Source organism: Sorex araneus, chromosome 1, assembly GCF_027595985.1.
Source record: "Sorex araneus isolate mSorAra2 chromosome 1, mSorAra2.pri, whole genome shotgun sequence".
In the NCBI taxonomy this organism is placed as follows: Eukaryota; Metazoa; Chordata; class Mammalia; order Eulipotyphla; family Soricidae; genus Sorex; species Sorex araneus.
In genome coordinates this window covers 368434794-368462504 of record NC_073302.1, presented here as the reverse complement: position 1 = coordinate 368462504, position 27711 = coordinate 368434794, and the positions used below count along the sequence as shown (strand labels likewise).

Genomic DNA, 27711 nt, shown 5'->3' with positions numbered 1-27711 from the left:
GCACGTGTGTGCAGCCTCTCCACAGCTGCACATGCGTGACTCCAGACGCCAGCTAAATTTTTTGGCATGGGCAGCTCCTCGCAGAATGTCTCCAGACTGAGAACTAAACCGCGGCCCCATGCCCGCCCAGGAGGGGAAAGGTATTTCTCTCTCTCGCCTCTTCCTTACCAGGGGTGAAGGGCGTGGTGACCGCCATATTATGACGACCACAGATGGGGTTTACAAGCTTGCAATGATCCAATACCTGGAAGAAATCTCCCTGGACTTAGTTGCTAAAGTACAGAAATCCAAAACCGAGCGGCCACAATACGGCCGCGCGACCTTATATCCCTTCACAAAAGGTCTGATTCTAGTGGGGTACTCCTAACAATAATAGTGAGGTTTGTGTTGAAATATTGAATGTAACAAAAGTAAATAGAAAGTAAAGTGAAATTTATCAGTTACAAGGCGGGGGAGGCGGGGGCGAGATGGGAGGTGTACTTTTTGTTGGTGGTGGTGGTGGTGGGATATGGGCACCGGTGAAGGGATGGTTGTTTCAGCATTGTATAACTGAGACTTAAGCCTGAAAGCATTGTAATTTTCCACATGGTGATTCAAAAAAAAAAAAATTAAAAAAAATAATAAATAACTGTGGGGAGGGGGCTAGAGTAGTGATAGTAGGGGGGTTAGGTCATTTGCATATGACCCCCAGCACCCTGTATGTTCCCCAAGCACCACTAGGAGTAACTCCTGACCTTAGTGCCAGGAGTAATCCCTGAGCATTGCCAGGTGTGGCCCCAAAGTCAATAAAAAATGCCCTTTCTGTAGTGAGAATAACATCAGATTCATGATAGCAAGAAAAGAGTAAAGTGAAATATTTATGTCAAAAGGAATGCAATGGAGGTCCCCAAACCACATTTAAGTTCCCTGACTTGCTAGAAAGATTAATAGAACTTGTAAAACTATTATACTCATGATTTACTTCACTTGTATCGCTTGTCGTCCCGTTGCTCATCGATTTGCTCGAGCAGGCACCAGTAATGTCTCCATTCATCCCTGTCCTTCCCAAGGACTCTTTAAGGGTCAGGGGAATGAGGCCCAGTATTGTAGCTGTTTTTGGCATATCGGACTGGAGCGATAGCATAAGGGGTAGGGCATTTGCCTTGCACACTGCCAACCTGGGTTCAATTCCTCCGTCCCTCTCGGAGATCCCAGCAAGCTACCAAGAGTATCCCGCCCACACAGCAGAGCCTGGCAAGCTACCCGTGGCATATTTGATATGCCAAAAACAGTGACAATGAGTCTCACAATGGAGACGTAACTGGTGGCTGCTCGAGCAAATCAATGAACAATGGGACGACACTGCTACAGTGCTTTTGGCATATCGAATAACCCATGGGTAGCTTGCCAGGCTCTGCCATTTGGGTGGGATACTACCATATTCATGAGTATGAGTTTTTATAGTGAATGTATATAGATTAAAATCAGTAAAGAAAAAAAGGTCTATAGGAGTCCTGGAGGATTCAGATATTGCTTCTAGTTGTCCTTTATCAATGCAGTCACACAGATTCAGTCAATTCTCACAGAAACAATGTGACATACATGTATAGGCCACAAGAGCTCAGCTGAATGTTGATATCCAGAGTTTTTATTAGAACACTCACATGACTAACCTTAGTTCTCCACTATCTAATGCTTCATCAACCTTCCCAACACACACACACACACACACACACACACACACACACACACACACACACTCATACAATATAGCTTGAGGTCCCAGCTAAAGAAAAACAGGATTTCATCATAAACATTTTTCAAATTATTCATATATCTTGTGTAAACAAGCCTTGGATATTCAAATATACTCTAATCAGGCAGGATAATCCAGAAATCTAGAGATTATCTCCAAGCCGTGTATTGGGTCAGGCCTAAAGACATCTTAATATATGGGATTTGGACAAGCCAGGCCTACTGGGCTAACCCTTTCCAACACAGGAAATCATTGAGGAAACCACTGTCGAGATATGAAGCAGCTCACCAGGTGGCGTTGGAACAGGAGGCAGAGTTCCTTGGGCTTGTGTGCCCCTTCCCCAGAGGCAATGTCCTTCAGTAGAGTACTAGAATGTGACCAGTAAAGCACCAAGGGCTTCTCTGTTCACCTAACCTCGCTGGAAGGAGAGTCCCTCAGCAGGAAAAATACCTTAGAGGCACCAATGGCCAGTAAGTTGTTAAATTAGAAACACCAATTACTGCTCAAGAGAGGCAATGTGACATAGAGAAAGGAACCACAGACTGGGAATGAGGACGCCATTTCCTAATTGGTGTCAGTCTTCATCTGTACATTCTCCTACTTGGAGGCAGGAAGCAAACTTATCTAATAAGTAGATGTCCCACACTTGGACAGGCTTAACGGGCGAGCAGTCTGAGCCGTCACACTAAGCCCCAGATTCAAAGAACCCTGAGCTTAGTTTCAAACTCTGCTGTCACCACCTTGGAACTGCCTATGTTTAAACAAAGAGCCCCACATTTTTGCTTTCCACCAGGCTTCACAAACCATGTATCCTGTCTTGGCCAGCAGGTCTGGAGTCAGTCCAGAGGCTCCAATTCCCACTCGACTACTTTCTAGAAGTATCACCCAGAACATATTATCTAAGTCCTCGTAAGCCTATTTCCTTTTCTGTAAACAGAATAAAAACAGGTTGCTATGAGGAACAAAACAGATATTAGGAAAGAAATAAAAAACCTTTATTTTCAACAACACTGAAATAAGAAGCACTCTTTTAGAAATTTATAGAGAGCACATTTATTGCTATAGAACAAGTTACTCCACAATTCAGTGGCTTAAAGCAACCTTTATTATCTCAAGTTTCAATGAATCGGAGTCAAAGGTACTTGAGCTGGCTGTTTTTCACCAGCTTGCAATCAAGGCACAAGTGGATCCTCTGATGCTGGTCAAGTGGCCTCTTCCTCAGCAGCCCCCACAGAGCAGCTTGTTTTCACCAGAACAAATGAAAAGATGCAGAGGCAGAGAGAGAAAAGAAATTGATATAGAGCAAGACATAAGCAGCTTATCACCTCTGTTGTATTTGACTCATTACAAGCAAATCACGAGGGCCACCCCACACTCTTAAGAGAGGGTTACACACTATTACAGAAAAAACTAAGTTATACTAAAATTGCTATGATGAAGCTATAAATTACACTACCTTTACCTCAGAATGTGATTATAACAGGAGGCAAGGTATTTTAGAGAGTAAAGAGAAAGCCACAAAAAAGTCACCTGTCTTCGGATATTCAAGCTCATTCACAACATGGTCTGGCGCGAGCTTCAGGTAACCACAATTTAACATCCGAGCTCGCAAAGCTGTGCAGAGAAGCTATAAAGGAAGACCTCAAAAAAAGAAGAGCAGCAGTGTTGGCCAATGCAGCAGAAGCCGGGAAAAATATTCACAACACCCACCTGTCCTTCGCCAACTCTAAGACCAAGATGACTGCCCACTGACATCCTAATGGATCTGTCACATCTTCCAGAAAAGCCACATCCACCTGCCCACATACCAAATTCCGCAGGATGGATATATCATTCCCAACATTCTCCCTTCCGAAATCTAACAGCCATTGCATCAGTAAAGAAGCGTACAGCACCCGGTCCAGACAAGGTCAGACCCGAACACCTGAAGATTCTACCGCCAGTACTCATCGATACACTGGCTCGGCTCTTCACATGCTACCTGTCTGAATGCAAGGTTCCATCCCAATGGAAAACCAGCAGGATCGTCCTGTTATACAAGGGAGACATCCACAACATCGGCAACTATCGCCCAATCTGCCTGTTGTCCATCGTCTACAAGTTATTCACTCGAGTCATCCTGAATAGGATTGGCAGAACTAGACGAAGGACAACCATATGAGCAAGCTGGATTCTGAAAAGGATTCAGCACGATCGACCATATCCACACAGTGACCAAGCTCATTGAGGTTTCACAAGAGTTCAAGATGCCACTCTGTCTAACATTCATTGATATAAAAAAGGCTTTTGATTCTGTTGAGACTGAAGCAGTCATCAAAGCCCTAGCCAAACAGGGAGTTCAAACTCAGTATCAGGATCCTCAGTGAGCTGTCTTAGGGATTCACCACCAGGATCTTACTATTCTACAAAGAAATGATCATCGATGAAAAGAGAGGGGTTTGGCAGGGCAACACCATTTCACCGAAACTCTGCAGTGCCACCCTCAAGATCATGCGAGGACTGGAATGGGAAGGAATAGGAGTGAAGATAGACAGTTGGCAACTACACCACCTCTGCTTTGCTGATGACATTGTTCTCATAACACCAAATATCAGCCAAGCAGCATGAATGCTGGCAGACTTTGACCATGAGTGTGGAAAGGTTGAACTGCAACTGAACCTCACAAAGACAATGTTCATGAGAAACGGACTAGTTCCTGATGTTCCATTTGCCCTCGACGGAATGAACATCTCTGAATGTAGCAGTTGTGTGTACCTAGGTCGAAAACTCAACATGACAAACGACCTGGCACCTGAACTGCACAGGAGGAAGAGAGCAGCATGGAACACCTTCAAGAGCATCAAAGAAGTGGTTAAGAGGACGGAGAACTTCCAGTTCCGGGCACATCTTTTCAACTCCACCGTTCTTCCTGCACTAACATATGCCTCAGAGACCTGGGCCCTATGAAAACAGGATGAGAACACTATTCTGGTATCCCAAAGAGGAATCAAAAGAGCTATGCTTGGAGTATCACGTTTCACTCAAGTGAGAGCAGGAATCCTAAATTCAGATCTCTGTGGACAATCCAAGAATCAGGGATGCTGTCTTGTTTGCCAAGGCATCGAAAATCAGATGGGCCAGACACTTAATGCAATTCAGAGACAACCGCTGGACTAGAGCTGTTACTGACTGGATTCCACGGGACCTCAAAAGACCACGTGGCCACCTACCTATGAGATGGTCAGACTTCTTCAAGACCCTGAATGAAGGTTTGAGGCTCTTCGTGTTCCTGGAGCAAGCAGACATCATTGGGCTACACTAGCACGTGACAGGGGCCATGGAGACATTACTGGCACCCGCTCGAACAAATCGACGAACAATGGGATGATAAGTGAAATGACAAGTTACTGTAAAGATAGAGGTCAAATGGCTGGGGCCCTAATCCAGCTGGTGTCCACATAAGAAGATACACCAGTGATGCCTGGGCAGAGGTCTGTGAAGACACAGTGAGAAGACAAATGCCAGAAGACTGTGAGAACAGCTGTCACAGAAACTAACACCTGTCAACAACTTGGCTCCCAGCCTCCAGAACAATGAGAAAACACCTTTCTGGCTTTAACTCACCCAGTCTATGATATTCTATTAAGGCAGCCCTTGCAAACTAAAGGCACAAATATCAGAAGGCAGAGACTACTGAAAGCAATTTCAGAAGCTGTTTCAAGGGACTGAAAAGATAGTACAGCCCATTAGCCTGTAACTTGCCTTGCAGGCAGCAGAGCCAGGTTCAATCCCTGACACTCCATATGGTCCCCCCAAGCCCACTAGCAGTGATTCCCTGAGCACCACCAGGTGTGGCCCAAAAACCAAGGTGGGGGTGGGGAGGGGGGAACAGAAGCCATTTCAATGCATGGACTAGTTTATTGTAAAGATGCTTTGCATGTCTTTTTGACTGAGGTTACACAGCTGACAATGGTGTAAATATTTAGACAGTTTCACCCCATTATAACATTCCCCCCACGGAAGTGTCAATAGTCTTCTATTGTCCCCAGACCCTTCCCAGGGTCCTCCCTCCCCCCCACCTTGCATAGTAACCTCAGTTCCACTGCCAGAATCTAGACGTTTGTTTTCATTGGATATTGTTTATTTCCTTGCTCATGCTGTGGTTTTCATGTGTTTTGGGCGACACCTGGTGATGCTCAGGGAACCACGTGGTGCTGAAGATCAAACCTGCATTTCCTGCAGGAAAGGCATGTAAGCTGCCAGCTGAGCTCTCTTCAGCCCAAGAGACTGAGTCTCCACTGTAGACTTGAGATTATTTTTTTACTTTGGAAATAATGATCTTTTAAGAGTCTCCTAGATTTTTTTTTTTTTTTTTTTTTGCAGAAAAGGACATACTTGGCACTCTAATAAACCAGAAGGCCATGCAGTAATCTTAAGTAAATCTGTATTCAGGAAATTCTAAATCCTGTCACTTAGAGATGACTTAAAGATGGCAATTTCCAAGCTGACATTCTAAAACAATCTACATTTTAGCAATCTGAAGGTGCAGAACATTTAAAAGGCTAAGATTTATCCCCTATATATTCTAATTTGCTATATATCAAAAGGTTGTTTTGAGGGGCCAGAAGAGTACAGGTATTGGGGCTTTTGTTTTGTTGCGGCCAACCAAAATTCAATATGCAGCACTATATGGTTCCCTGAGCACTTCCAAAAGTGACTTCCAAAACAGAGTCAGGAGTAGCTCCCAGCACACGAGTGTAGCCTGCCTCCCATCCGAAAAATAAAAGGTGGTTTTAACAGCCAAACTAATAGTTAGCAGACAGGATGTGAGGGCCACAACACAATCTTAAGCCATTCTATGGGACTTAAAAGGCTTTAGCAAAATCCTACGTACTAAAATTCATGGAGATGTGAAAAAAATTATATGAAGAGCTCACCAAAAGATTTTCCTAAAGAATTCACTTTAAAATCCTCTTATGCAATAAGGCACCATGGGGGGAAAAGAAAAAAATAAGGCACCCGGATTGTCTCAGACATGTCCATGGCAAAAGTAACAAAACTTTTATTTTTATTTTTTTTTTAATTTAATAGTTTATTTTTAATTAGTGAGTCAACGTGAGGGTACAGTTACAGATTTATACATTTTTGTGCTCATGTTTCTCCCTTACAAAGTTTGATAACCCATCCCTTCACCAGTGCCCATTCTCTACCATCAGTAAACCCAACATCCCTCCCCCCCTCCCCAGTCCCGTCTCCCCCCACCCCACACTGCCACTATGGCAGGGTATTCCCTTTTGTTCTCTTTCTGATTAGGTGTTGTGGTTTGCAATAAAGGTGTTGAGTGGCCATTGTGTTCAGTCTCTAGCCTATATTGGGCCCACATCATCTTTTCCCCACATGACCTCCAATCACATTTTACTTGGTGTTCCCTTCTCTGAGTTGCCCAGAATGAGAGACCAGCCTCCAAGCCATGGAGACAACCTCCTGGTACTTATTTCTACTATTCTTGGGTGTTAGTCTTATAGTCTGTTATTCTATAGTCCACAGATAAGTGCAATCTTCCTATGTCTGTCTCTCTCTTTCTGGCTCATTTCACTTAGCATAATAAAAAGTAACAAAACTTGGGGCTGGAGCGATAGCACAGCGGGTAGGGCGTTTGCCTTGCACGCGGCCGACCCGAGTTCGATTCCCAGCATCCCATATGGTCCCCTGAGCACCGCCAGGAGTAATTCCTGAGTGCAGAGCCAGGAGTAACCCCTGTGCATAGCCAGGTGTGACCCAAAAAGCAAAAAAAAAAAAAAATAAAAAAATAAAAATAAAAATAAAAATAAAAAGTAACAAAACTTAAGTAAAGAGGCTTACATAGTTTTTACATTAGAAAGGCAAAAGATCTTTCTGGTAACAACAGCTACCAGTTACTTAAGATTACATTCAGAATCACTTTTAACACACTTAAACATAAGGTGTTTAAAACTCGCATATAAAGGGCTCCTCCCAAACTGTGTCATATCTTATTTCAGGCCTACTTTTCTTCCTACTTAACTAGAATTCCCAAATCTACGAATTCTAACTACTTTGTTAGAATTATGAAAAAACAAAGTAAAAAACAGGTTTTAAAAACTATAGATAAAGATCCCAGAAAGCCAAGATTTAACTGAAAACTAGCAGTCAGCTCACTACTGAGGGAAATCTTAGACTCAGACTAAACACAACGCCCCGACAGGCATTCTCATCCCCTACCAAAAGAGTCACAGAACTACATTTTTTTTTTCAGTCGAATTTCACTCCAACGCAGTACAGAAAGTTAAGGGCCCACCCGGTGTGTCTCAAATGAGAACCAGTATCCCAGAGGAAGTCAGTAATTCACTGCAACAGTAACCTGGAATCCACCTGTCACGTATAATAGGCAGAAATAAACTTGGAAGTGTTCATATTTTTTTAGGAGTACATCTAGGCATGTATAGTTTTGAAAAGTACTACAGGCTTCCTTCTTTATAGTTCTATTTTGTTCAAGTAAAAAAGGACTCAAGACAGAACACTGTTAAAAACATTTATTTTGATACAATCTACTATAAATAAATCCATAGAGGTTCCACTTCGTCAGGTATGCATCTGTGAAGTAAGAGCCATGTGCCATCCAATTCGTGAGTGTCTGAACGACGTCCCATCTCTTATCCCAGCCAGAGTGTATACCTTGCATGTTGTTCCCGTCCATTGACTGTGTCCAAATTCAGACGACAAAAGTCCTTTAGCCCCAAAGTAAGCTAAAATGTTTGTGAAGAGGAGAAATCAATTAAACCCCCAAAATAAAACTTCCCAAACATAACAAGAATTAGATGTTATATTTCTTATGTTTGTGTTAATTCATCTAACAAATTTAGTTACTAAAACGTAAGAATCAATCTCTCTGAGCAAAAAAAATGAAAAAATCAAATACACAGAATTGCATTTAGTTACTATTAAATGTGGTTGGACTGTTATAAGCAAAAAGGAAAATGCAAATTGGTAATAAAATAAGATCAAAATAGAAATTATAATATGAAAAAGACTAATGCATTCTGAAAATAAATGTTACATGTTAAATGTGACCCCCGTAATAAAAATAACGTCTACTAGACAATGTCTGTGGGCCAGGTTGAAGCACTATGAAAGTCTGCACAACTCCCCATTTATTTTTATTTTGCTTTTTGGGTCACACCCGGTGATGCACAGGGGTCACTCCTGGCTCATGCACTCAGGAATCACCCCTGGCGGTGTTCAGGGGACCATATGGGATGCTGGGATTCGAACCCGGGTCGGCCACGTGCAAGGCAAACGCCCTACCCGCTGTGCTATCGCTCCAGCCTCAACTCCCCATTTAAAGATGAAGAAACAAAAGTTTCGTGATGTCCACATATCATTAGTGCGGGGAGGATGTGACCTGAGGCTCAATCAGTAATCCACACATTCCTTCACTTCTACCACAAGTCTTACCCAATATTCCTGCCACTGACTAGTCCAAAGTCCCAAATCATCTGTTGGATTAAGCAACAGCATTCAGCAAGGGGGGAAAAGAGGAATATTACTTCTAAGTGCTGTTGATTTTTAGTTTCTAGTAATTTATCAACTTGAATCAACTGCATAAAAAGGACAATTAGGACATTCTTTAAAGTTTACTTTTGAAAGGTTTTCATCCCAGGGGAAAAAAACAGGCATCTATCTCCAATGTTCAAACGTCTTTTAAAATCAACCATTAAGCTCAAGGAATTATTTTTGCACATAATTAATAATGAAAATAACTTTTTCGCCCACTAAGGTCTCCTCCAATGGTAAAAAACAACCAAAATAAAGGAAAAGTATCATTCTTGATCTAAGAGAGATTATGGGGATAATTTTCCTTGTAAACCTCAGTATTTATATATTTTGTCTAAATAGCAGCCTTATTAAAATATGGGCTAGAGTGATAGCACAGCTGTAGGGCATTTGCCTTGCACGCAGCTGATCCGGGTTCGATTCCTCCGCCCCTTTCAGAGAGCCTGGCAAGCTACCTGTGGCGTATTCAATATGCCAAAAACAATAACAACAAGTCTTAAAATGGAGACATTACTGGTGCCCGCTCGAGCAAATTTATGAGCAACAGGATGACAGTGATACAGTGATTAAAATATAGTCCTTTATTGACAGAAGGACTGCATTTTAGATAAGCATTCAACAGGTTGCAGCACCTGCTAACTATGTACAATCCTGGGCAAAGGAGAAAATGAAGATGAAGCTGGTTCTAATTTCAACCCATCAACCTGGCAAAGAAATGTCATGAACAATGCAAAAAATATATTAAACAATTTTGTATTAATAAATGTGTTTTATTTTGGCTTTGGGACCACACCTACTTGTAGTCAAGGATTACTCCTGGCTCTATGCTCACTCCTGACAATATGCAGGGAACCAGATGCGGTGTTAGGGATCAAACCCAGGTTAACCTCATGCAAGGCAAGCTGCACTACCTCCATATTATCTCTTTGCCCAATATATTAGCCCCCACCCCTAAAAGCTTTTTTAAATCCCAGCAAATAAAATTCTGTTCTTTTAACAAGATAACCCTTTTTAGGCAATCAATTATTAACAAAACACAAACATTTTCCAGAAGGAAAATGAGAAGATGCCTCTAATGACACCTTGATAAAAGAAAAAAAAAAGTTAAGTCCAGAAAGAAGAAGACTACAAAGAAAACAGCTTAAAATGGAAAAAGGGCAGGAGGGACTTATCTAGCTTACAACTCCAAGAGCAAAAAAAAAGTCATTGGGATAATTAAAGCCAAAAAAAACACATCTTATTCTCACCTCTGGATCCTCAATCATCTAGAAAATACACATACACACACTAAATTTACCAGCAAGCAAGTCAGTCTAAAAATTGTATCATAGGGGGTGGTGGGAGGGATACTGGGAACATTGGTGGAGGAGAATGGGCACTGGTGGAGGGATGGGTAAACAATCACTGTATGACTGAAATGCAAACACAAAAGTTCATAAGTTTGTAACTGTACCTTGTGGTGATTCACTAATAAAAAAATAATTTTTTTAAATATGTATCTTGTGACAAATAGAGTAATTTTTTAAAACTTTATTGTATAAAAACTTGCTTTGTCTCTGGCAATTTTCTCTGCTCCGAAAATTATTTGATATTGATATAACCATTTCTGCTTTCCTTTAATTAATGTTCGTTATGATACAACTTTTCCAATCTTTCATTTTCAATCTACCAACATCATTAGTTTTAAGTGAAGATCTTGTTGGTCATGTTGGGTCATGTTTTTTAATATGCTCTGTCATTCATTCTTTTAGTAATGTATTTGGATCATTTACATTGATATAATTAAATATTCTTGTTAAAAAAATGTATCATAAAATGCAATGCTATATTGATTCATATCCACAGAACCACTTGGTTAAAGCCTTTTATTTTTGTATTTTACACACATGCACACACACACGATGGCCTCTCAGTATCTGTATTACAAAACATAATACCCAAAAGTAGAAAGAGAGTAAGAAGGGAAGTGCCTTCCATAGAGACAGGAGTGGGGTGGGGGGGGAGTGGTGAGAGGGACAGTGGGGACATTGGTGGTGGGAAATGTGTATCGGTGGAAGAATGGGTGTTGGAACATTGAATGACTGAAACTCAATCATTAAAGCTTTGTAACTGTATCTCAGAGTGATTCAATAAAATAATGCTTAAATATACATATAAAGGTCTGGAGCAATAGCACAGCGGTTGGGCGACCTGAATTCATTTCCTCCGCCCCTCTCGGAGAGCCCGGCAAGCTACCGAGAGTATCGAGCCCACCCACGCGGCAGAGCCTGGTAAGCTACCTGTGCATATTGGATATGCCAAAAACAGTAACAATAAGTCTCTCAATGAGAGACGTTACTGGTGCCCACTCGAACAAATCGATGAGCAACGGGATGACAGTGTACAGTGTACATATATATAAAAGTGTATATATAAAAATATAAATCGATATAAATAATATATATAACTTGAAGCACCGTGATCTGCAATACTGCTAATGGTGGGGTTTTATGCATACAATGCTCCAACACCACAGCCTCCACCAGTGTCTGCTGCCTTCCACTAACTGTCTTGGTGTCCCCTCCCAAATATTCCCCTTTCCACTCACCCATACCTCTTATGTAGGAAATAACAAAACAGCATGTGAATAACAAACGGTCAAAGACAACAGAAGTTAAGAACTTGTTCAATGAACTGAGCTATTAAGAGTTAAAGGCCTTAAAATGAAATTAATACTTACTGGCACCTACAGTAATGTATATTTTACAGGACAAAATAATATATAAATAAGCAACAAGCATACTATCAGGCAGAATGTAACATATAAAAGAGTGCTAATGGAAACAAAGAAAATGGAGTGGTTTCAAAAAATGGAAAAAATGTACAGAAAAAGAGGACATTTAAGACTGGGCTTTTCTAGAAGTAAATTTTTTTGTCAAATGGAAAACTGAGGGTAAGAAGCAATACAGGTTGAGGGTGCACAAGCAGAAAAAGGCATACATATCTCTTTTCTGGGATTAGGATTCTGCACACCCTGAGGACATTACACAGATCTCACAATAAAAGTGGGGTAAAAGAGATGATACACAAGATTTAAAATCACTATTGATATTATTTAACAGGTTATTTTTAACACTTTCCATACAATATTCTTATTCAGTCCTCAGGGCAACCTATGATGCAGAGACTTTGTTTTTGGACCACATCTGGGTATGCTCAGAGCTTATTCCTGGCTCTGCACTGGGGATCAAACTTGGATCAATCAACTGCAAGGCAAACACCCTACCCACTCTGGCCCCTGGAATAAATATTCCTAAACCCAATTTATAAGAGGAAAGGTTTCCTTCTAGAAAGGTTAACTGCCATGGGCCTGGAAGATAGCTCAAAGGACTGGAATACAGACTCTGCAAGCTGGAGACCTGGGTTTGCTCTCCAGCACATCCTGGTCCCCAAAGCACTCCTAGGTATGAACCCAAACTGAACCCTCCCCCACCAAAACAAACAAACAAAAAAAAACGCCAACAGACTCTTGAGAAAAGATATTTGGCATTTTTTACTGCTTGGAAAATGTCCACTGGAACTAATATATTCCCAGCTCAGACATTTCCTCTTCTCTTTTTTTTTTGGTTTTGGGCCACACCTGACGGTGCTCAGGGGTTACTCCTGACTCTGCATTCAAGAATTATTCCTGGGGCTGGAGAGACAGCACAGCGGGTAGGGCGTTTGCCTTGCACACGGCCGACCCGGGTTCAAATCCCAGCATCCCATATGGTCCCCTGAGCACAGCCAGGGGTAATTCCAGAGTACAAAGCCAGGAGTAACCCCTGTGCATCGCCAGGTGTGACCCAAAAAGCGCAAAAAAAAAAAAAAAATATATATATTATTCCTGACGGGACTGGAGCGATAGCACAGTGGGTAGGGCATTTGCCTTGCACGCGGTTGGCCCGGGTTCGGTTCCCAGCATCCCATATGGTCACCTGAGCACCGCCAGGAGTGATTCCTGAGTGCATGAGCCAGGAGTAACCCCTGTGCATTGCCGGGTGTGACCCAAAAAGCAAAAAAAAAAAAAAAAAAAATTATTCCTGGCAGGGCTTGGTGGATGATATGGGATGCTGGGGATGGAACCCAGCAAACACCCTACCCATTGTACTATCATTTTGGCTCCAAGTTCAGATACTTCCTAAGGCAGTATTTCCATATGGTTCCCTGAGCATTGGCATGAGTAATCCCTGAGCATCACAGGGGAGGCTCCAAAAAATAAAGAAAAGAGAACAACTTAATGAAAGCCATTTTAAGAAGCCATACCCTTAGAGATTAAGGAGGGTAAGAAAGCAGTGAATGAAGACCATTAACTAAAGAATTTTACCAGAGAAAAAGAGAACTGCAGAAATAGTGAAGCTAGAGGCAAATTTGGTAATTACCTATAAGAAATTAAAATACCTTTTTCTATGAGAAAAGGACTACAAGGCAAAATGAGGGGCAAAAGTTTCAAATCAGATGGCACAGTGCTAAGAGATAAAATATAGAGAAGCTGCACTGTGAGCCAGGGAGTTTAGGCATTAGGGGCTGGAGGAACAGGTACAGGACTTAAGGCACTTGCCTTGCATGGGCCTTTTGACCTTGAGCACCAGATGGTCTCCAGAGCACTGCCAGGTGTGGCCCCCAAGACAAAGTAAAATAAACAAAAACAGAGTAAAGGCCTTCAAGACAGAAAAACTCCACTATCTACTCTGCCCAAACCTTCTGAAGAATTCAAATGACACTTGAGTCATTATTTAGAAAGCATCTAAACCAGTGAGGACATTGTAAATGTTAATACCATTCTTATTTCCATCTCTGAAAAAAGGTGGCTTAGTGGGGAGTCTGACAAAACTAAAGACCTAGGATAGCCAGTGAAAAGTTTACTAGGGCAATCCACAAGAAGTGCCTGGAAGACAGAGGGTGCGCACTGGGATGGCACAGCAACTGCACAGGTTGTCCTGGTCCTGAGTGCCCTTGTACTGGCCCTTCCCTCAGAGCAAACCTGCTTGCTCCAGACTGTGCCCTTTCATCTATTTTCCTGTCCTCGTGTACAGGTGATATTCACAAGCATACACTTAGTACACACGTATGTCCATGAGTGTTATGTTTTCACGAGTATGTACACTGGCAAAGCAGTTTCTGAGAAAGGAATCTGACAAGTCCTAAAATGTTCTCTGAGCTATAAATTTTCATACACTGATTTTTAACAAATGAGAATTTTTTTTATCAGGAACTAAATAAAAATCTATAAAATCTATGTGTACCAAAATGTCTTATATTGATATAAATACTGTCATTGTCATCCCGTTGCTCATAGATTTGTTCGAGCGGGCACCAGTAACGTCTCTCATTGAGAGATTTATTGTTACTGTTTTGGCATATCCAATATGCACAGGTAGCTTGCCAGGCTCTGCCACGCGGGCTTGGTACTCTCAGTAGCTTGCCGGGCTCTCCGAGTGGGGTGGAGGAATCGAATTCAGGTGCTATCGCTCCAGCCCAATATAAATACTATTAAGTGAAAAACAAAAATACAAGAGACCTCAATTTTATGTGAAGAAAACAAAATCCTATGTACTCTTTTAGAATGATGTAACAATTTGTGCTGAATAAGAGATGGAAATATGGAAAATTAAAAGTAGTATGAGGATGAGGAGAAATTTAGGGGGGGAGAGTTAAAGAGGTGAGCTGCCCTGACATTTTGGTGACTTAGAGACAGGTAACTGTACATCAAAACCAGAAGTGGAAACACTATTGTAAACAGGTGATCTAAACTACATTAATTTGTTAATTGTTTTAATGAGTTTATTAAAGGATGAGGTGGGGAGAGGAAGAGAACCTTGAGACAATGGAAGAACACTGATACTGATGGTAGATTTGGAACTGGAATGGTTGTCTGAAGCTGTTATTAAAACCATTGTAAATCACGATACCTAAGTAAAATAATAAAAAATAGAAATAGAAGGGTCTAGAGAGATAGTAAGGAACTCGTCTTGCATGTACTGACCTGGATTCAATCCCTGCACACCATATGGTACCTAAGCCCACCCAGAACAATCCCTAAGCACAGAGCCAGGAGTAAGCCCTGTGCACTGCCTGGAAAGGAGTACCTGCAAACCCCCACTCCCCTCCAAAAAATAAACAGATAAAAGTTAGAAATAGAAAATTAGGTACATAAATTATAAATTATTTTTAGTTTTTAATGGTTTTCTATATGAATATAAAAAATTAGTCAACATACTAGAGTATTTCCAAAGACTCTAAATAAAACCAGACCACCAAAAACACAACCCCCTAAAATTATGGTAGGGTGAGTAGTCCTTTTTCTTTCCAAATACACTTCATATGGAAATGACAGGGTGCTGGCAGGAAAGAGAAAGCAGTTAGCTGCTAACAAGTTAGACTGCTCTATGGACTGGCAGTTTCCCTCCAGCTGAAATTACAAGCTCCATCCCAGTGACCACACTATTACTACTCTGCTCCCCCATGATTCCGCATTGGCAAGGCAATGTCTGCCCTGGAAAGCTTATTTTTTAAAGCAGTACCTCAAAACGGTCGGTTCAGGCATTCCAGGATCTGCGCCTCTCTTAAATCCTGGAAGGGGAGGGAAGAAAGGGAGAAAGGGGGGGGGGAATAAAACACTAATTACTACCCAAGTAAACAAACAAACAAAATCAAATTCAACCAAACCCTCCCTCCTTTTAAAGTAAAAGAAAGAACGGTTTCTAGAGTAGCCAGACAAGAGCACTGTTAAGAGCCAGGTTCAAGAGCACTGTAGGAGGACACCAAGTAAGCCTCACTGAGAAAGGGGGCGATGACACAAAGCAAAAGGTCCCAAAGCCCCCACGTCTTCTTTGTTCAAGGGAGAGCCGGTTCTGGGGGGTTGACAAGCGCACGGGCCGGCAGCCAGTAAGTATGAAATAAGGGACGGGGGTGGTGGGGAAAACTGACGGGCTGTACAAGCAGGTTGAACATTGTCCTAACAAATTGTTGGGATTTGTTTTTGCTTTCAGGGCCACACCAGGCAGAGCTCAGGGCTTTATTCCTGGCTCTGCGCTCAAGCAGGGGTCATTTTCCTGGCACAGCTCAAGGAACATTTGGGGTGCCAGGCATGGAACCCGGGTCCTCCGCGGGCTGAGCAAGTGCCCTAACCCGCCGCACCATCTCTCTGGCCCAGGTTGCCCTGGTTATTTGCTCTGAAAGTGTATCTAGTCTAAACCCGCGCCCACGATTATTTGCGTGTGATTTCTAACCCATTCAGAACGGGAGGGGGCGGGGGGGGGGGTCATGCTAAATCCTTCGCACGCCCGTTGCACAGGCTGACCCGCTCAGTCCTGGGGCCAGATCGTGCACAATCAAGGCCTCCTCCGGGGTGAAGGCACGAGAGCTGAAGCCACGGGCACCGAGAGAAACCCACGGGCGCGGAGTCCGGCAACGAGATGACGAGGAAACCGCGAGCCCCAGGGAGAACCGGAACCGGGTCCCGGGACACGCGCGCTCACGAGCCTCACCGGGGCTCTAGAATCAGCCCCACCCGGAACGGGGAAAAAGGGAAAAAACGGGAAAACCTTTCGTGGCTGTGCAGAAATGAAGGTTCCCACCACGACCGCGGCTGTGCCTCCGAGCGGCGGCGGCGCCAGGACGCGTCCGGGCCACGCGAGAGGCGACGCCGCAGCGTCTCTGGGCAAGCTCCGAAGATCGGCCGCCGCCTCACGCCCGAGGTCACCCGAAAGAGGGCGACCTCCACCTGACTGACGAGCGGGGTGGCGGCGCGCGGGGGCTCCCGGGGCCTGCACCGCGCCGCTCGAGGAGGAAAGAAAGGCGGAGGTGGCGGAGCATCTCGGAGGCCGGGCCGGCCACGTCGCGGGTCCCTCGGCGCCCCGACACAGGCCCCCGCGCGACCCGCGGCTCTCCTCCCCGGCCCCGCTCCCACTGACCCAGGTAGATCACGAGAGGAATGAAGCCCCAGCGGATGGCAAACTGGCCGCCCTTGAAGAGCTGCTGCAGCCTCTGCTTGGCCTCTTTGCTTAGCTTCACCATGGCGACGGCCGGGGACGCGCCGAAAGACCCGCTCGGCGTCGGGGTCCGCCGCGGGAGAGGAGCTGCGCAGGCGCCACGCACGGCTTTACGGCAGAAGTCGCGAGCCCGGCCGCCAGAGTCGTGACTCGGCCGTAATCCAGCACGCTCCCCGCGCCGCGCACCGCCCCCTCCCTCCTCCCCACCCCCCTCCCCGAGACCGCGGGAAGGCGCAGGCGAGCACTACCGCCTCGTTGTGTTGAGTGCGAGCCGCGAGTGAACAGAGAGAGGCAGCTCGGGCTTAGATAGTTTATTAGAAGCTCAGCACTGAGGACCCCAAGTCAGAAGAGAAAGAGACTTGGAGCCCCGTCTGCTAAGAGCATCTCTTTTTTATTCTCTAAGAGAGAGCTGTAATCTACAAAAAGTAAAAAACGAAGCATCTTTCCCAGCCTTCAGAACCCCCCCAAAAAAACAAACTAGAAACATCTGTGTCAGTGTCTCTTGCCCATTTAGTGTGACCTTCGCGTGTCGCCTTCCATGCATTCCCCTAAGACTGACGAGCCCTTATCCTACCTGATTAGGGTCATACAAAAAAAAGAAGAAAAAAGGAAAAAACTCTTCCTCCCTTCTCTGGCTAACCTTGGGGTTGGTTTCAGTGTCTTAGTTCTCATTACAGTTTCATAATTCTCATTACATAGTTGTACTTTCTTGTTTGTCATTACACTGAGAATCCCAGATTTTGCTTCCTTCCATGCTGTTTCTCTGATGGATGATATATAGGAGGCCCTGTCCTTGGGTTCCTTTCAACCGCAAACACTCGTTGTCTTCCAACCGCTCAAATTCTTGCCCATTTAAAAAATGAAAATTCAAAATTCAGGGGCAGAAGCGATAGTACCGCGCGGGTTGGACGTTTGCCTTGCCCGCCCCAGACCCGGGTTGATCCTGGGACCACACACTGTCCCCGAGCCCAGCCAGTAGTGAAAGAACCCTGAGAACAGAATCAAAAATAACCCAAAGCACCACCACGTGGTGCTCAAAGCCATCCCCTTCCAGAAAAAAAATTAATTTGCACAAAAGATTCCTCTTTCACTGGAACAACGAACACCATACATCTGTTAGATTCTGCGTTGAAAGAAATACGGAGCCCGTAGAGACAGTTCAGCGGGTTAGGGTGTTTGCCTTGCTCGCAACCGACCTAGGTTCTATCCTCAGCATCTGGCATGGTCCCCAGGCAGTGAGCAGTAATTTCCTGACCACCTCTGGGTGTGGCGCCGCCTCTGCCACCCCCCATTTATTACATATAATGAGTTTTATCTTTCTGTTTTTGTTTGGGGGCCATACCCAGCTGTGTTCAGGGCTAATGCCCCCTGCCAGGGACCAAACCCTGGACTGGACGTCCAAGGCAAGTCCTCTGCCATTGAGCTGTATCACCAATTCATTACATATTTGATGATTGAATACGTTGTCTCTTACCTTGCTGTTACCACTGCCACAAGTGCCTTTCTACATCCCTTTCCATTTTTAAAATTTTTTTTTAACGAATCACGGTGAGGTACAGTTACAGACTTAAAACTTTCGTGCTTATGTTTCAGTCATACAATGATGGAGTACCCATCCCTCTACTAGTGCCCATTCCCCACCACTGATGATCCCAGTATCCCTCCCGACACCCCCCTTCCTCCTCCCCCTTCCCCCACCTGCACCCCCTTTACCCTCTGCTTCTTTGGCAGGCACATTCCCTTTTACTCTCTCTCTCTCTTTTAGGGTGTTGTAGTTTGCAATGCAGGTATTAAGTGGCCATCATGTTCATTCTGTAGTCTACTTTCAGCACGCATCTCCCATCCTGAGAGGGGCCTCGAAGCATCTTTACTTGGGGGTCACTTCTCTATTTGATCTGCCTTTTCCCCCCAGCATGTGAGGCCGACTTCCAAGCCGTGGAGTAATCCTCCTGGTCCTTATCTCTACTATCCTTGGGTGTTAGTCTCCCATTCTGTTACTTTATATTTCATAAACGAGTGCAGTCTTTCTATGTATGTCCTTCTCTTTCTGACTCATTTCACTTAGCATGACACTCTCCATGTTGACCCACTTATATGCAAATTTTATGACTTCATCTTTTTTAACAGCTGTATATTATTCCATTGTGTAGATGTACCAAAGTTCCTTTAACCAGTCATCTGTTCTTAGGCACTTGGGTTTTTTCCAGATCCTGGATATTGTAAACAGTGCTGCAGTGAACAAACAAGTGCAGGTGTCATTTCTACTATATTTTTTATTATTTATTTATTTATTTATTTTTTAATTGAATCACCATGTGGAAAGTTACAGAGCTTTCAGGCTTAAGTCTCAGTTACATAATGCTTGAACACCCATCCCTTCACCAGTGCATATATTCCACCACCAAGAACCACGGTAAACCTTTCCCCCCTGCCCCCCCCGCCCCCCAGCCCCCCACCCCGCCTGTGTAGCTGATAAATTTCACTTTACTTTCTCTTTACTTTGATTACATACAAACAAAAAACCTCACTATTATTGTTTGGAGTTCCCCGCCCCCAGAGTCAGACCTGCTGGAAAGGAAGCATTTGACAATTTGTTTTCCATTGCTGAGAATGAAGAGATATGAGGTCATGTGGCCACAGTAGCGGCCTCGAGGTTCTAGATTTCTGTATTTTAGTGTTTTAGTGACTAAGTCCAGAGGGCTTTCTGCCAAAGGTTGCATCATTGTTAGCTCGTACCTCTCTGCTACTTTATATTCCACATATGAGTGCAATCTTTGTGTATCTGTCTCTTTCTTTCTGACTCATTTCACTCAACATGATACTTTCCATGTTGATCCACTTATATGCAAATTTCATGACTTCATGCTTTCTCACAGCTGCATAGTATTCCATTGTGTAGATGTACCAAAGCTTTTTTAGCCAGTCATCTGTTTTCGGGCAATCGGTTTTTTTCCAGATTCTGGCTATTGTAAACTATGCTGCGATGAACATACAGATGCAGATGTCATTTTGACTATACTTTTTTGCTTCTCCGGGGTATATTCCCAGGAGTGGTATTGCTGGGTCAAATAGGAGCTCGATTTCTTCTACTATATTTTTTAAAGGTAGAGTCAAGTGTCTGCTCCACGAGGTAATCTCCCTGCTCTGCTCCTGTCCCTGTCCTGACCAGTCGAATACTTCAATCATGCTGCCCTCACTCGCACGTCATTCCTCATCTATCCACCCAAGTAACTGATAGACAACTTTCACTTATTAATTTGCACCCCCCCATGAATGCAAATAGAACTCATCTGGAATTGATCAATTCTATTAGGAATTAATAGCCCTTATAAGAGTACTTCCTCCATCCCTCTCGGAGAGCCCGGCAAGCTACCGAGAGTATCATGCCCACACAGCAGAGCCTGGCAAGCTCCATGGTGTATTCGATATGCCAAAAACAGTAACAACAAGTCTCACAATAGAGATGTTACTGGTACCCGCTCGAGCAAATCAATGAACAGGACTACAGTGTGCTACAGTGCTATAAGAGTATTACTTGATCACCCACAAAATGGATATTGAGAATGCTTATTTGTAAGTTTATTTATAATTTGTTATTGTTTAAGCAACATAGTTGCAAAAATGTTAAGGTTTATGGTTTTGATGTACAAAGTTATTGCACCTCTTCCCCACCACCAAAGTACCCCAGACCCTCCATCACTGTCTCTATGTCACCTCTTCGTCTCCTTCTTTGCTTCACCCTTCATTATAATTTAAAATTAAATCCTCTGGGGGCTAGATTGATAGCACAATGGATAGGGCACTTGCATTCAGCCCACCCAGGTTAGATCCCCAGTCCCATATATGGTCCCCGAAGCTTCCCCAGGAGTGATCCCTGAGCCCAGAGCTAGAAGGAAGCCCTGAGTACAGCTGGATGTTCCCGCCCCCCCCATAAAATAAAATTTTTTAATTAAAAATTAAATAATAAAATTATATCCTTAGCAAAATAATTGACATTTTTCTTCCTGGAGGGCAAGAACACTCAAATGACTAATCAGCCAGAAGACTAACATTCACTTAGTATGTCCATGCACTGTGCTAAGGGCTCATATGCTTTAACTCACTGAATCTTCACAACCCTCAGAAATTTCAATCCCATATTAGGTATGAGGAAACTGAGGTTCAGGGAAATGACCAAACTAAATGTGCCCGAAGTCATATTGCTAGTAAGTGGCAGAAAGTGGACCCCATGCTCTTACTCCAGAACATGAAGGCTTATCAGAATACTGGACTGCCTTCCAGGAGAGAAGTTAACAGGAGAAGAAAAGTTTTCTCAAAAATAGTTTCATCAAGCTGTGTTAGATAAGAGAACACTTTCCACTGCACTGGAGTGAGACATGACAGTAGGCCAAAGATTGGCCAGAGATGGAAAGGAATGTTGACTGACAGAACCAATCAAATCCTGTCCTTTTGAGCTAAGACAGAAATAACAACTTGATTGAGTTGGTAAAAGAAAAGACATGAAGCAATGAAGCCATGAGCAGGCAGAAGTCATGAAACAGGGAATAGTTATAACAACATTAAAGTACTCTTCTGGAAAATAACAATCTGTTTTCTGGTGGTAAGACACCAAAATAATCCCACCTGAAGTTTGCTGTACACTAAGAAAGAAGTCTTCCATTCCCAGCCACAGCCCAAAGCTGAAAGGAAAACCCAATTATGTTATAATTTTCTATTTTGTGATGTGGTGGAGGGAGGAGTAATCAATTATCTATAACCCTTACATCATTATAAAATAATATAAAACAGGTAAAGGCAGAAAGATGAGAAAACCAGGGGTGAAAAATCAAGTGTTAAAAAGAGACCCATCAGCACCATCTAAAGAAAAGGGTCTGAGTAGAAAAGTATCTCAAGTGAGAACTGGATGGTTGAGATCTTTTAGGCTACGAAGAAAAGAGAAACCTGTGGAGATAGAAGAGGCAGACACTTCTGAGAGCAAAGCCAGGCTTCACAAAAGAACAGAAAACAGGGTTGCAGAGATAGTGTAGTGGGCATGGTGTTTGCCTTGCACCCAGATGACCCAGGTTCCATTCCTAGCAGCACAAATGGTCCCCTGAGCACTGCCAATAGTGATTCCTGAATGCAGAGACAGGAGTAAGCCCTGAGCATCACTGGGTGTGCCCAAAAGACAAAAAAATATATATTTTTAAAGAAGAATAGAAATGTACTCCTTTGAATAGCGAACCCTAATCTGTAAAATGAGAAGAGTACCTATGTATCAGGAACTAAATTGTGTGCTTTGCCATAAACTGCCTCAAATACTGAAGCTGCAACTGCCAGTCAAAGGCATTGGAGATAGGGCCCTTATGGAGATAAAGGATAGCACAAAGTGGGGCCCTAATCACAAGGAGCCGATGTTCATAGAAGAGACAGAAACTAAAGCTCTCTCCGCACACACAGAAGATCCTGTGGGCATCCACAAGAATGGGACTGTCTGTAAGTTAGCAAGAGAGGCCTCCCCCAACCAGTACCTGAGCTGAAACTTCTATTGTTCCAGCCATCCAGGCTTTGGTGCTTTGGGATAATAGAAATGTGGGGGGTAGGGGTGGGGAATCAGATAATGTAAATATAATGAAGAAAGTCCTGTGTAGGGGTCTATGGCAGGCTTTTCACTGTAGTATTTCTAGTCCTCCAAAACACAAGTCTGCACACCTCATACTGCCCAGCCGTAGCTGACTCCTTGAAGTTTGAATCTGAACAGCATCGTCTTATTAACACCATGTTTACAGGCTATAATTTTAATGCATTTATTCATTCTGAAGCATTGAATATTGACAATTTACAGCTCTAAGCTACAGATCCACAGGACTGGCAAATTTTTTTTAAAATGTAGCAAAATCCTATACTTAAGGATTTAATAGTGATAGTTGAGAAAGTTGATTAACCCAAAGAGACAGTACATGGGGTTAATCAACCTCAGTTTACTCCCAGCACTATATATGGTCCCTCAAGCATTGCCAGGAATGACCCCGAGCACAGAGGCAGGAGTAAGTTCAAAACACTCCTGAGTGTGGCCCTAAAACCATAAAAGGAACTTCCCCAACAAGATTTTTATCATCTAGCTAGAAAGAAAAAGTGTTTTGTTTGTTTGTTTTTGTTTTTAGTCAGAGGGAGAGAGACTGACACAGAATGATCTCTCTCATACGTGGGGTATAAGGGAACATAATGGGTAATATGCCCAAAGACAATGAAAACAAAGAACATGAGAACTGGTATTCAGTAGGAAACATGGCAGGAGGGGTCTGGGAGAGAGGACGGGGAGGGAGTGATGACTAGGGTGGAGGGAGTGGTGCTGAAAGGTGCTGAAAGGTGGTAAAGTGTTACATATGAAACCCTATCAGCAACAGTCCTGTAAACCACAATGCAAAAACTTATATATTTTTTTAAAAATGTCCCTCATAGAGGCAGACTGGTGGGTGAATGGCAAAAGGGGTGAGGAGGAGAGGAATTGGTGGAGGAAGGTGGGTACTGGTGAAGGGACTGATGTGGAAACAATGTATGCCTGAAACCCCATCATGGGGGCTGGAGCAATAGCACAGCAGGTAGGGTGTTTGGCTTGCACGCGGCTGACCCAAGTTTGGGTTCAATTCCCAGCATCCCGTTTGGTCCCCTAGCACCGCCAGGAGTAATTCCTGAGTGCAAAGCCAGGAGTAACCCCTGTGCATCGCTGGGTGTGACCCAAAAAGAAAAAAAAAAGTGAAACCCAATCATGAATAATTTTGTGATTTCATAGTGACTACTAACAATTAACTTAAATTTTAAAAGTGGGACTTTTTTTTCCATGTGACTAATCTTTGGGAAAATATGAATAAGCCTGAAAGGCAGGGGTATAAGGTCTGGGTTTGAATCCTGATTCTATCCCTTAGCTTTGTGTTCCTAGCCAAGTCACTTAGCTTCTCTCTGTCTCTTTTCTCATCTGAAAAGGAAGATAGCAATAGTGTGTACCTCTGTCAATTATTATAAATATGAAGAGGCAGGGTCTAACTAAGAAGAGGCCAAATGTAAGCTATTAATATTGTTACCTGCTTTTCTGCTTGGGCTCACTTTATTTTCAAAGACCAAGTTGTTTATTTATTTATTTATTTGTGAGTTTTGGGGCCAACTTGGAGTACTCAAGGACTACTCCTTGCTCTGTGCTCAGAAGTTTCTAGTGGTACGTGGAGGTCATGCAGTGCCAGGGATCAAACCTCAGCTTCTTGCTGGCAAATTATGTGGTCCAGTCTATTGAACATCCTCTCCGGTTCTCAAAGAACAAACTTTTCCCAAAGTGTTTTCTCTAATTCTGATTGTCTTTCTGGCGCTTGCAGGAATTGTTGCTACACTGCTACTACATAAATACCCATTGAATAGGCAATGAATAGAAGAATGGACATATATGATACATTGTAGATTCATAAAGTGATACACTTTACACTTTACCTCTATTATAATGTCTCTGTTACAAAAATCTTAATATTGAACTGGAAAGATAGTTCCTCCTAGGGTGCAGCTGGTCCCAGTTCAATCCCTGACACCCCAAGCCCAGTCAGACGTGATCCCAGAGCAGATTCAGGCATAAGCCCTGAGCACTGCCAGGTGTGGCCCCCAAAAACCAATTTTTTTTACATGTATTTCACTGTCACTGTCACTGTCATCTTGTTGCCCATCGATTTACTCAAGCGGGCACCAGTAACATCTCCATTGTAAGACTTGTTATTGTTTTTGGCATATCGAATACTCCACAGGTAGCTTGCCAGTCTCTGCCGTGCCAGCGAGATACTCTTGGTAGCTTGCCGGACTCTCCAAGAGGGGCAGAAGAATCAAACCCGGATCGGCCGCATGCAAGGCGAACGCTCTACCCGCTGCGCTATGACTCCAGCTCCATTTATTTTTTTTTCATTTTTAAATTTCATTTTCATAAAGTTGTTCACAATAATTGATAACATTCAATATTTCAACACCAATCCCACCACCATTACTCTTCCCACCACCATTATTTCGAAGTTTACCACCACCACTGAAACCTGCCCCACAGGGAGATGCTAGATAATTTATTCTGTATTGTTTGTTATGAATAATATAAGATGTCTGCAAGAATATATCTCACAGTGATTCTAAACCAAAATTTTTAATCATGTTATGCAATTGTTGCCGGTGGCTCAGTACGGGGGGAGCATGGGAGGTAGAAGAGAGTCTTACATCTCTCTGCTCGGCCTCCCTCTACCACCAGCTCTCAGGGAAATGCCTGGCCTAAATTCTAACCTCAGAACTACATTGTAGGGGCTGGAGCGATAAGCACAGCGGGTAGGGCGTTTGCCTTGCACACAACTGACCCGGGTTCGATTCCCAGCATCCCATACGGTCCCCTGAGCACCGCCAGGAGTAATTCCTGAGTGCAAAGCCAGGAGTGACCCCTGAGCATAGCCGTGTGTGACACGAAAAACAAAAAAGAAAAAAAAAAGAAAAAGAACCGCATTGTTGGTCCGCCACCCTTGCCTCAGAGAATTTCAAGAGGACTTAAAATGGTGAAGCAAGAAAGTTTTTATTGAACTTATTTAGAAAGATGGAACAAGAAATGAGGGAGGAGTACATGCTCAAGAGAGAACTCAGGGTCCTCCAGAGCGGAAATAGGTCAGCAAAGAAACAGAGATAATCAAGTGAGATAGTGTTCAAGGGAGAACACAGGCATGGGGGACAAACCCTGAAGACTTTTGTTTTTTAAGATTGCCCACAATAATTTATTACACCCAATATTCCAACACCAGTCCCACCGCTATTACACTTACCCACCACCAGTATTTTTAATTTTCCCAACCACCACCCAAGTCTGCCCCAATAGCAGGCCCTGAAGAATTTATTTTGTATTGCTTGCTATGTATTATCCACTAAAAATGATTCCAGAAAGTTTCCTTCAAGGAAAGTGTGTGAAGATTGTTGCATCTCACCCTGGAGCTATTGAGCCCTGTATAAAGAGTTTACTAACATGCTGTTATAGGCTGTGTCTTGTGTGTTCATATTGGTTTTTTTTTTTTAATGGTGAGTCAGATTTTATTTTATTTTATTTTATTTTTTGCTTTTTGGGTCACACCTGGCAATGCACAGGGGTTACTCCTGGCTCTGCACACAGGAATTACCCCTGGCCGTGCTCAGGGGACCATATGGGATGCTGGGATTTGAACCCGGGTCGGCCGCGTGCAAAGCAAACACCCTACCCGCTGTGCTATCTCTCCAGCCCCATGTGTTCATATTTTTTAAATTGAGATTGGTTGCCTTCTACCTTACCTCCTATCCAATGTGTGCTACTCCTGGTACATCAGTGGTATAGATAGAGTATGAAATGTTCAAAAATTCTAAAATTTTCAATAAGGTGATACAGCTGTATCAATAAGGTCATACAGTTTTTTTTCTTTCTTTTTTTTTGGGGGGGTCACACCCGGTGATGCACAGGGGTCACTCCTGGCTCTGCACTCAGGAATTACCCCTGGTGGTGCTCAGAGGACCATATGGGATGCTGGGAATCGAACCTGGGTTGGCCGTGTGCTGTGCTATCGCTCCAGCCACCTGGAGCTAAGTTTTTAACTGGATGGTGACTTTGCGGGGTGAGGCCTCTCTGCAGCTGTTGATTTCTTCTGAGGTTTATTTGTGAGTTTCTGGATCATGGCCCCAGTTAAGGAGCTTATATGGTGCCAGAGGTAGTTTGTGGGCATGACTGCCAGGCTCCTGGACGAACAGGGAGATGCGGGGGGAGATCACCCATCCCCAATTCAGTGAGACCCTGGAGATATCAGTCACAAAGCCCATATACTTGAGTTTTTCAACAGGCTATGAATGGCTTTTGAAAGGAGTTTTTATATAGTTCTTCCAACTGGGTTTTTTGGGGTTTTGTATACATTATAGTTAATTTGGATGTTGTCACACAGAGATAAGCATTGCACTGAGCTTCTCATAATATTATAGATTCTTCTGTAGCTTCTCCTTTTCTGAGGGTCCTTAGGTTTCTTATCTGGGTGGTGCCTCAGTTTCTTCTCTCCCAAGAACTCAGGATTTGCATGTCAAAGGGATGTAGTCTTCATGCCTTTCAGGGCTAGAAAATCTCTGATTACATTTTGACTATCACTATTTCCCAAAAGCACAATACCAGCGCCCTCCACCTACCAACCTAGAGCACAATGGACAGAACCTGCAATCATACCTTGCCATGGAAAAAAGTCAACTCAATTGGAGATCTTAAGTGCCAAGATTTGAGTTCTTTGTGTGTGTGTGTGTGTGTGTGTGTGTGTGTGTGTGAGAGAGAGAGAGAGAGAGAGAGAGAGAGACCTGGTGATGCACAGGGGTTACTCCTAGCTCATGCACTCAGGAATTACTCCTGGTATTTCTTGGAGGACCATATGGGAT

At 43.5% G+C, this 27711-nt stretch overlaps 1 protein-coding gene across 1 annotated transcript; it reads right to left on the bottom strand.

Annotated features, from left to right (window-relative positions):
- Nucleotides 1–8250: 8250 nt before the first annotated feature.
- Nucleotides 8251–17399, bottom strand: TOMM7 (translocase of outer mitochondrial membrane 7). Its single transcript, XM_055124021.1, has 3 exons — nt 17221–17399; nt 15829–15877; nt 8251–8478 (listed from the first exon to the last, which is right to left on the bottom strand). The coding sequence occupies exons 1-3, from the start codon at nt 17321–17323 to the stop codon at nt 8463–8465; spliced, it is 168 nt and encodes a 55-aa protein (XP_054979996.1). The 5' UTR covers nt 17324–17399; the 3' UTR covers nt 8251–8462.
- Between the last annotated feature and the right edge of the window lie 10312 nt (nt 17400–27711).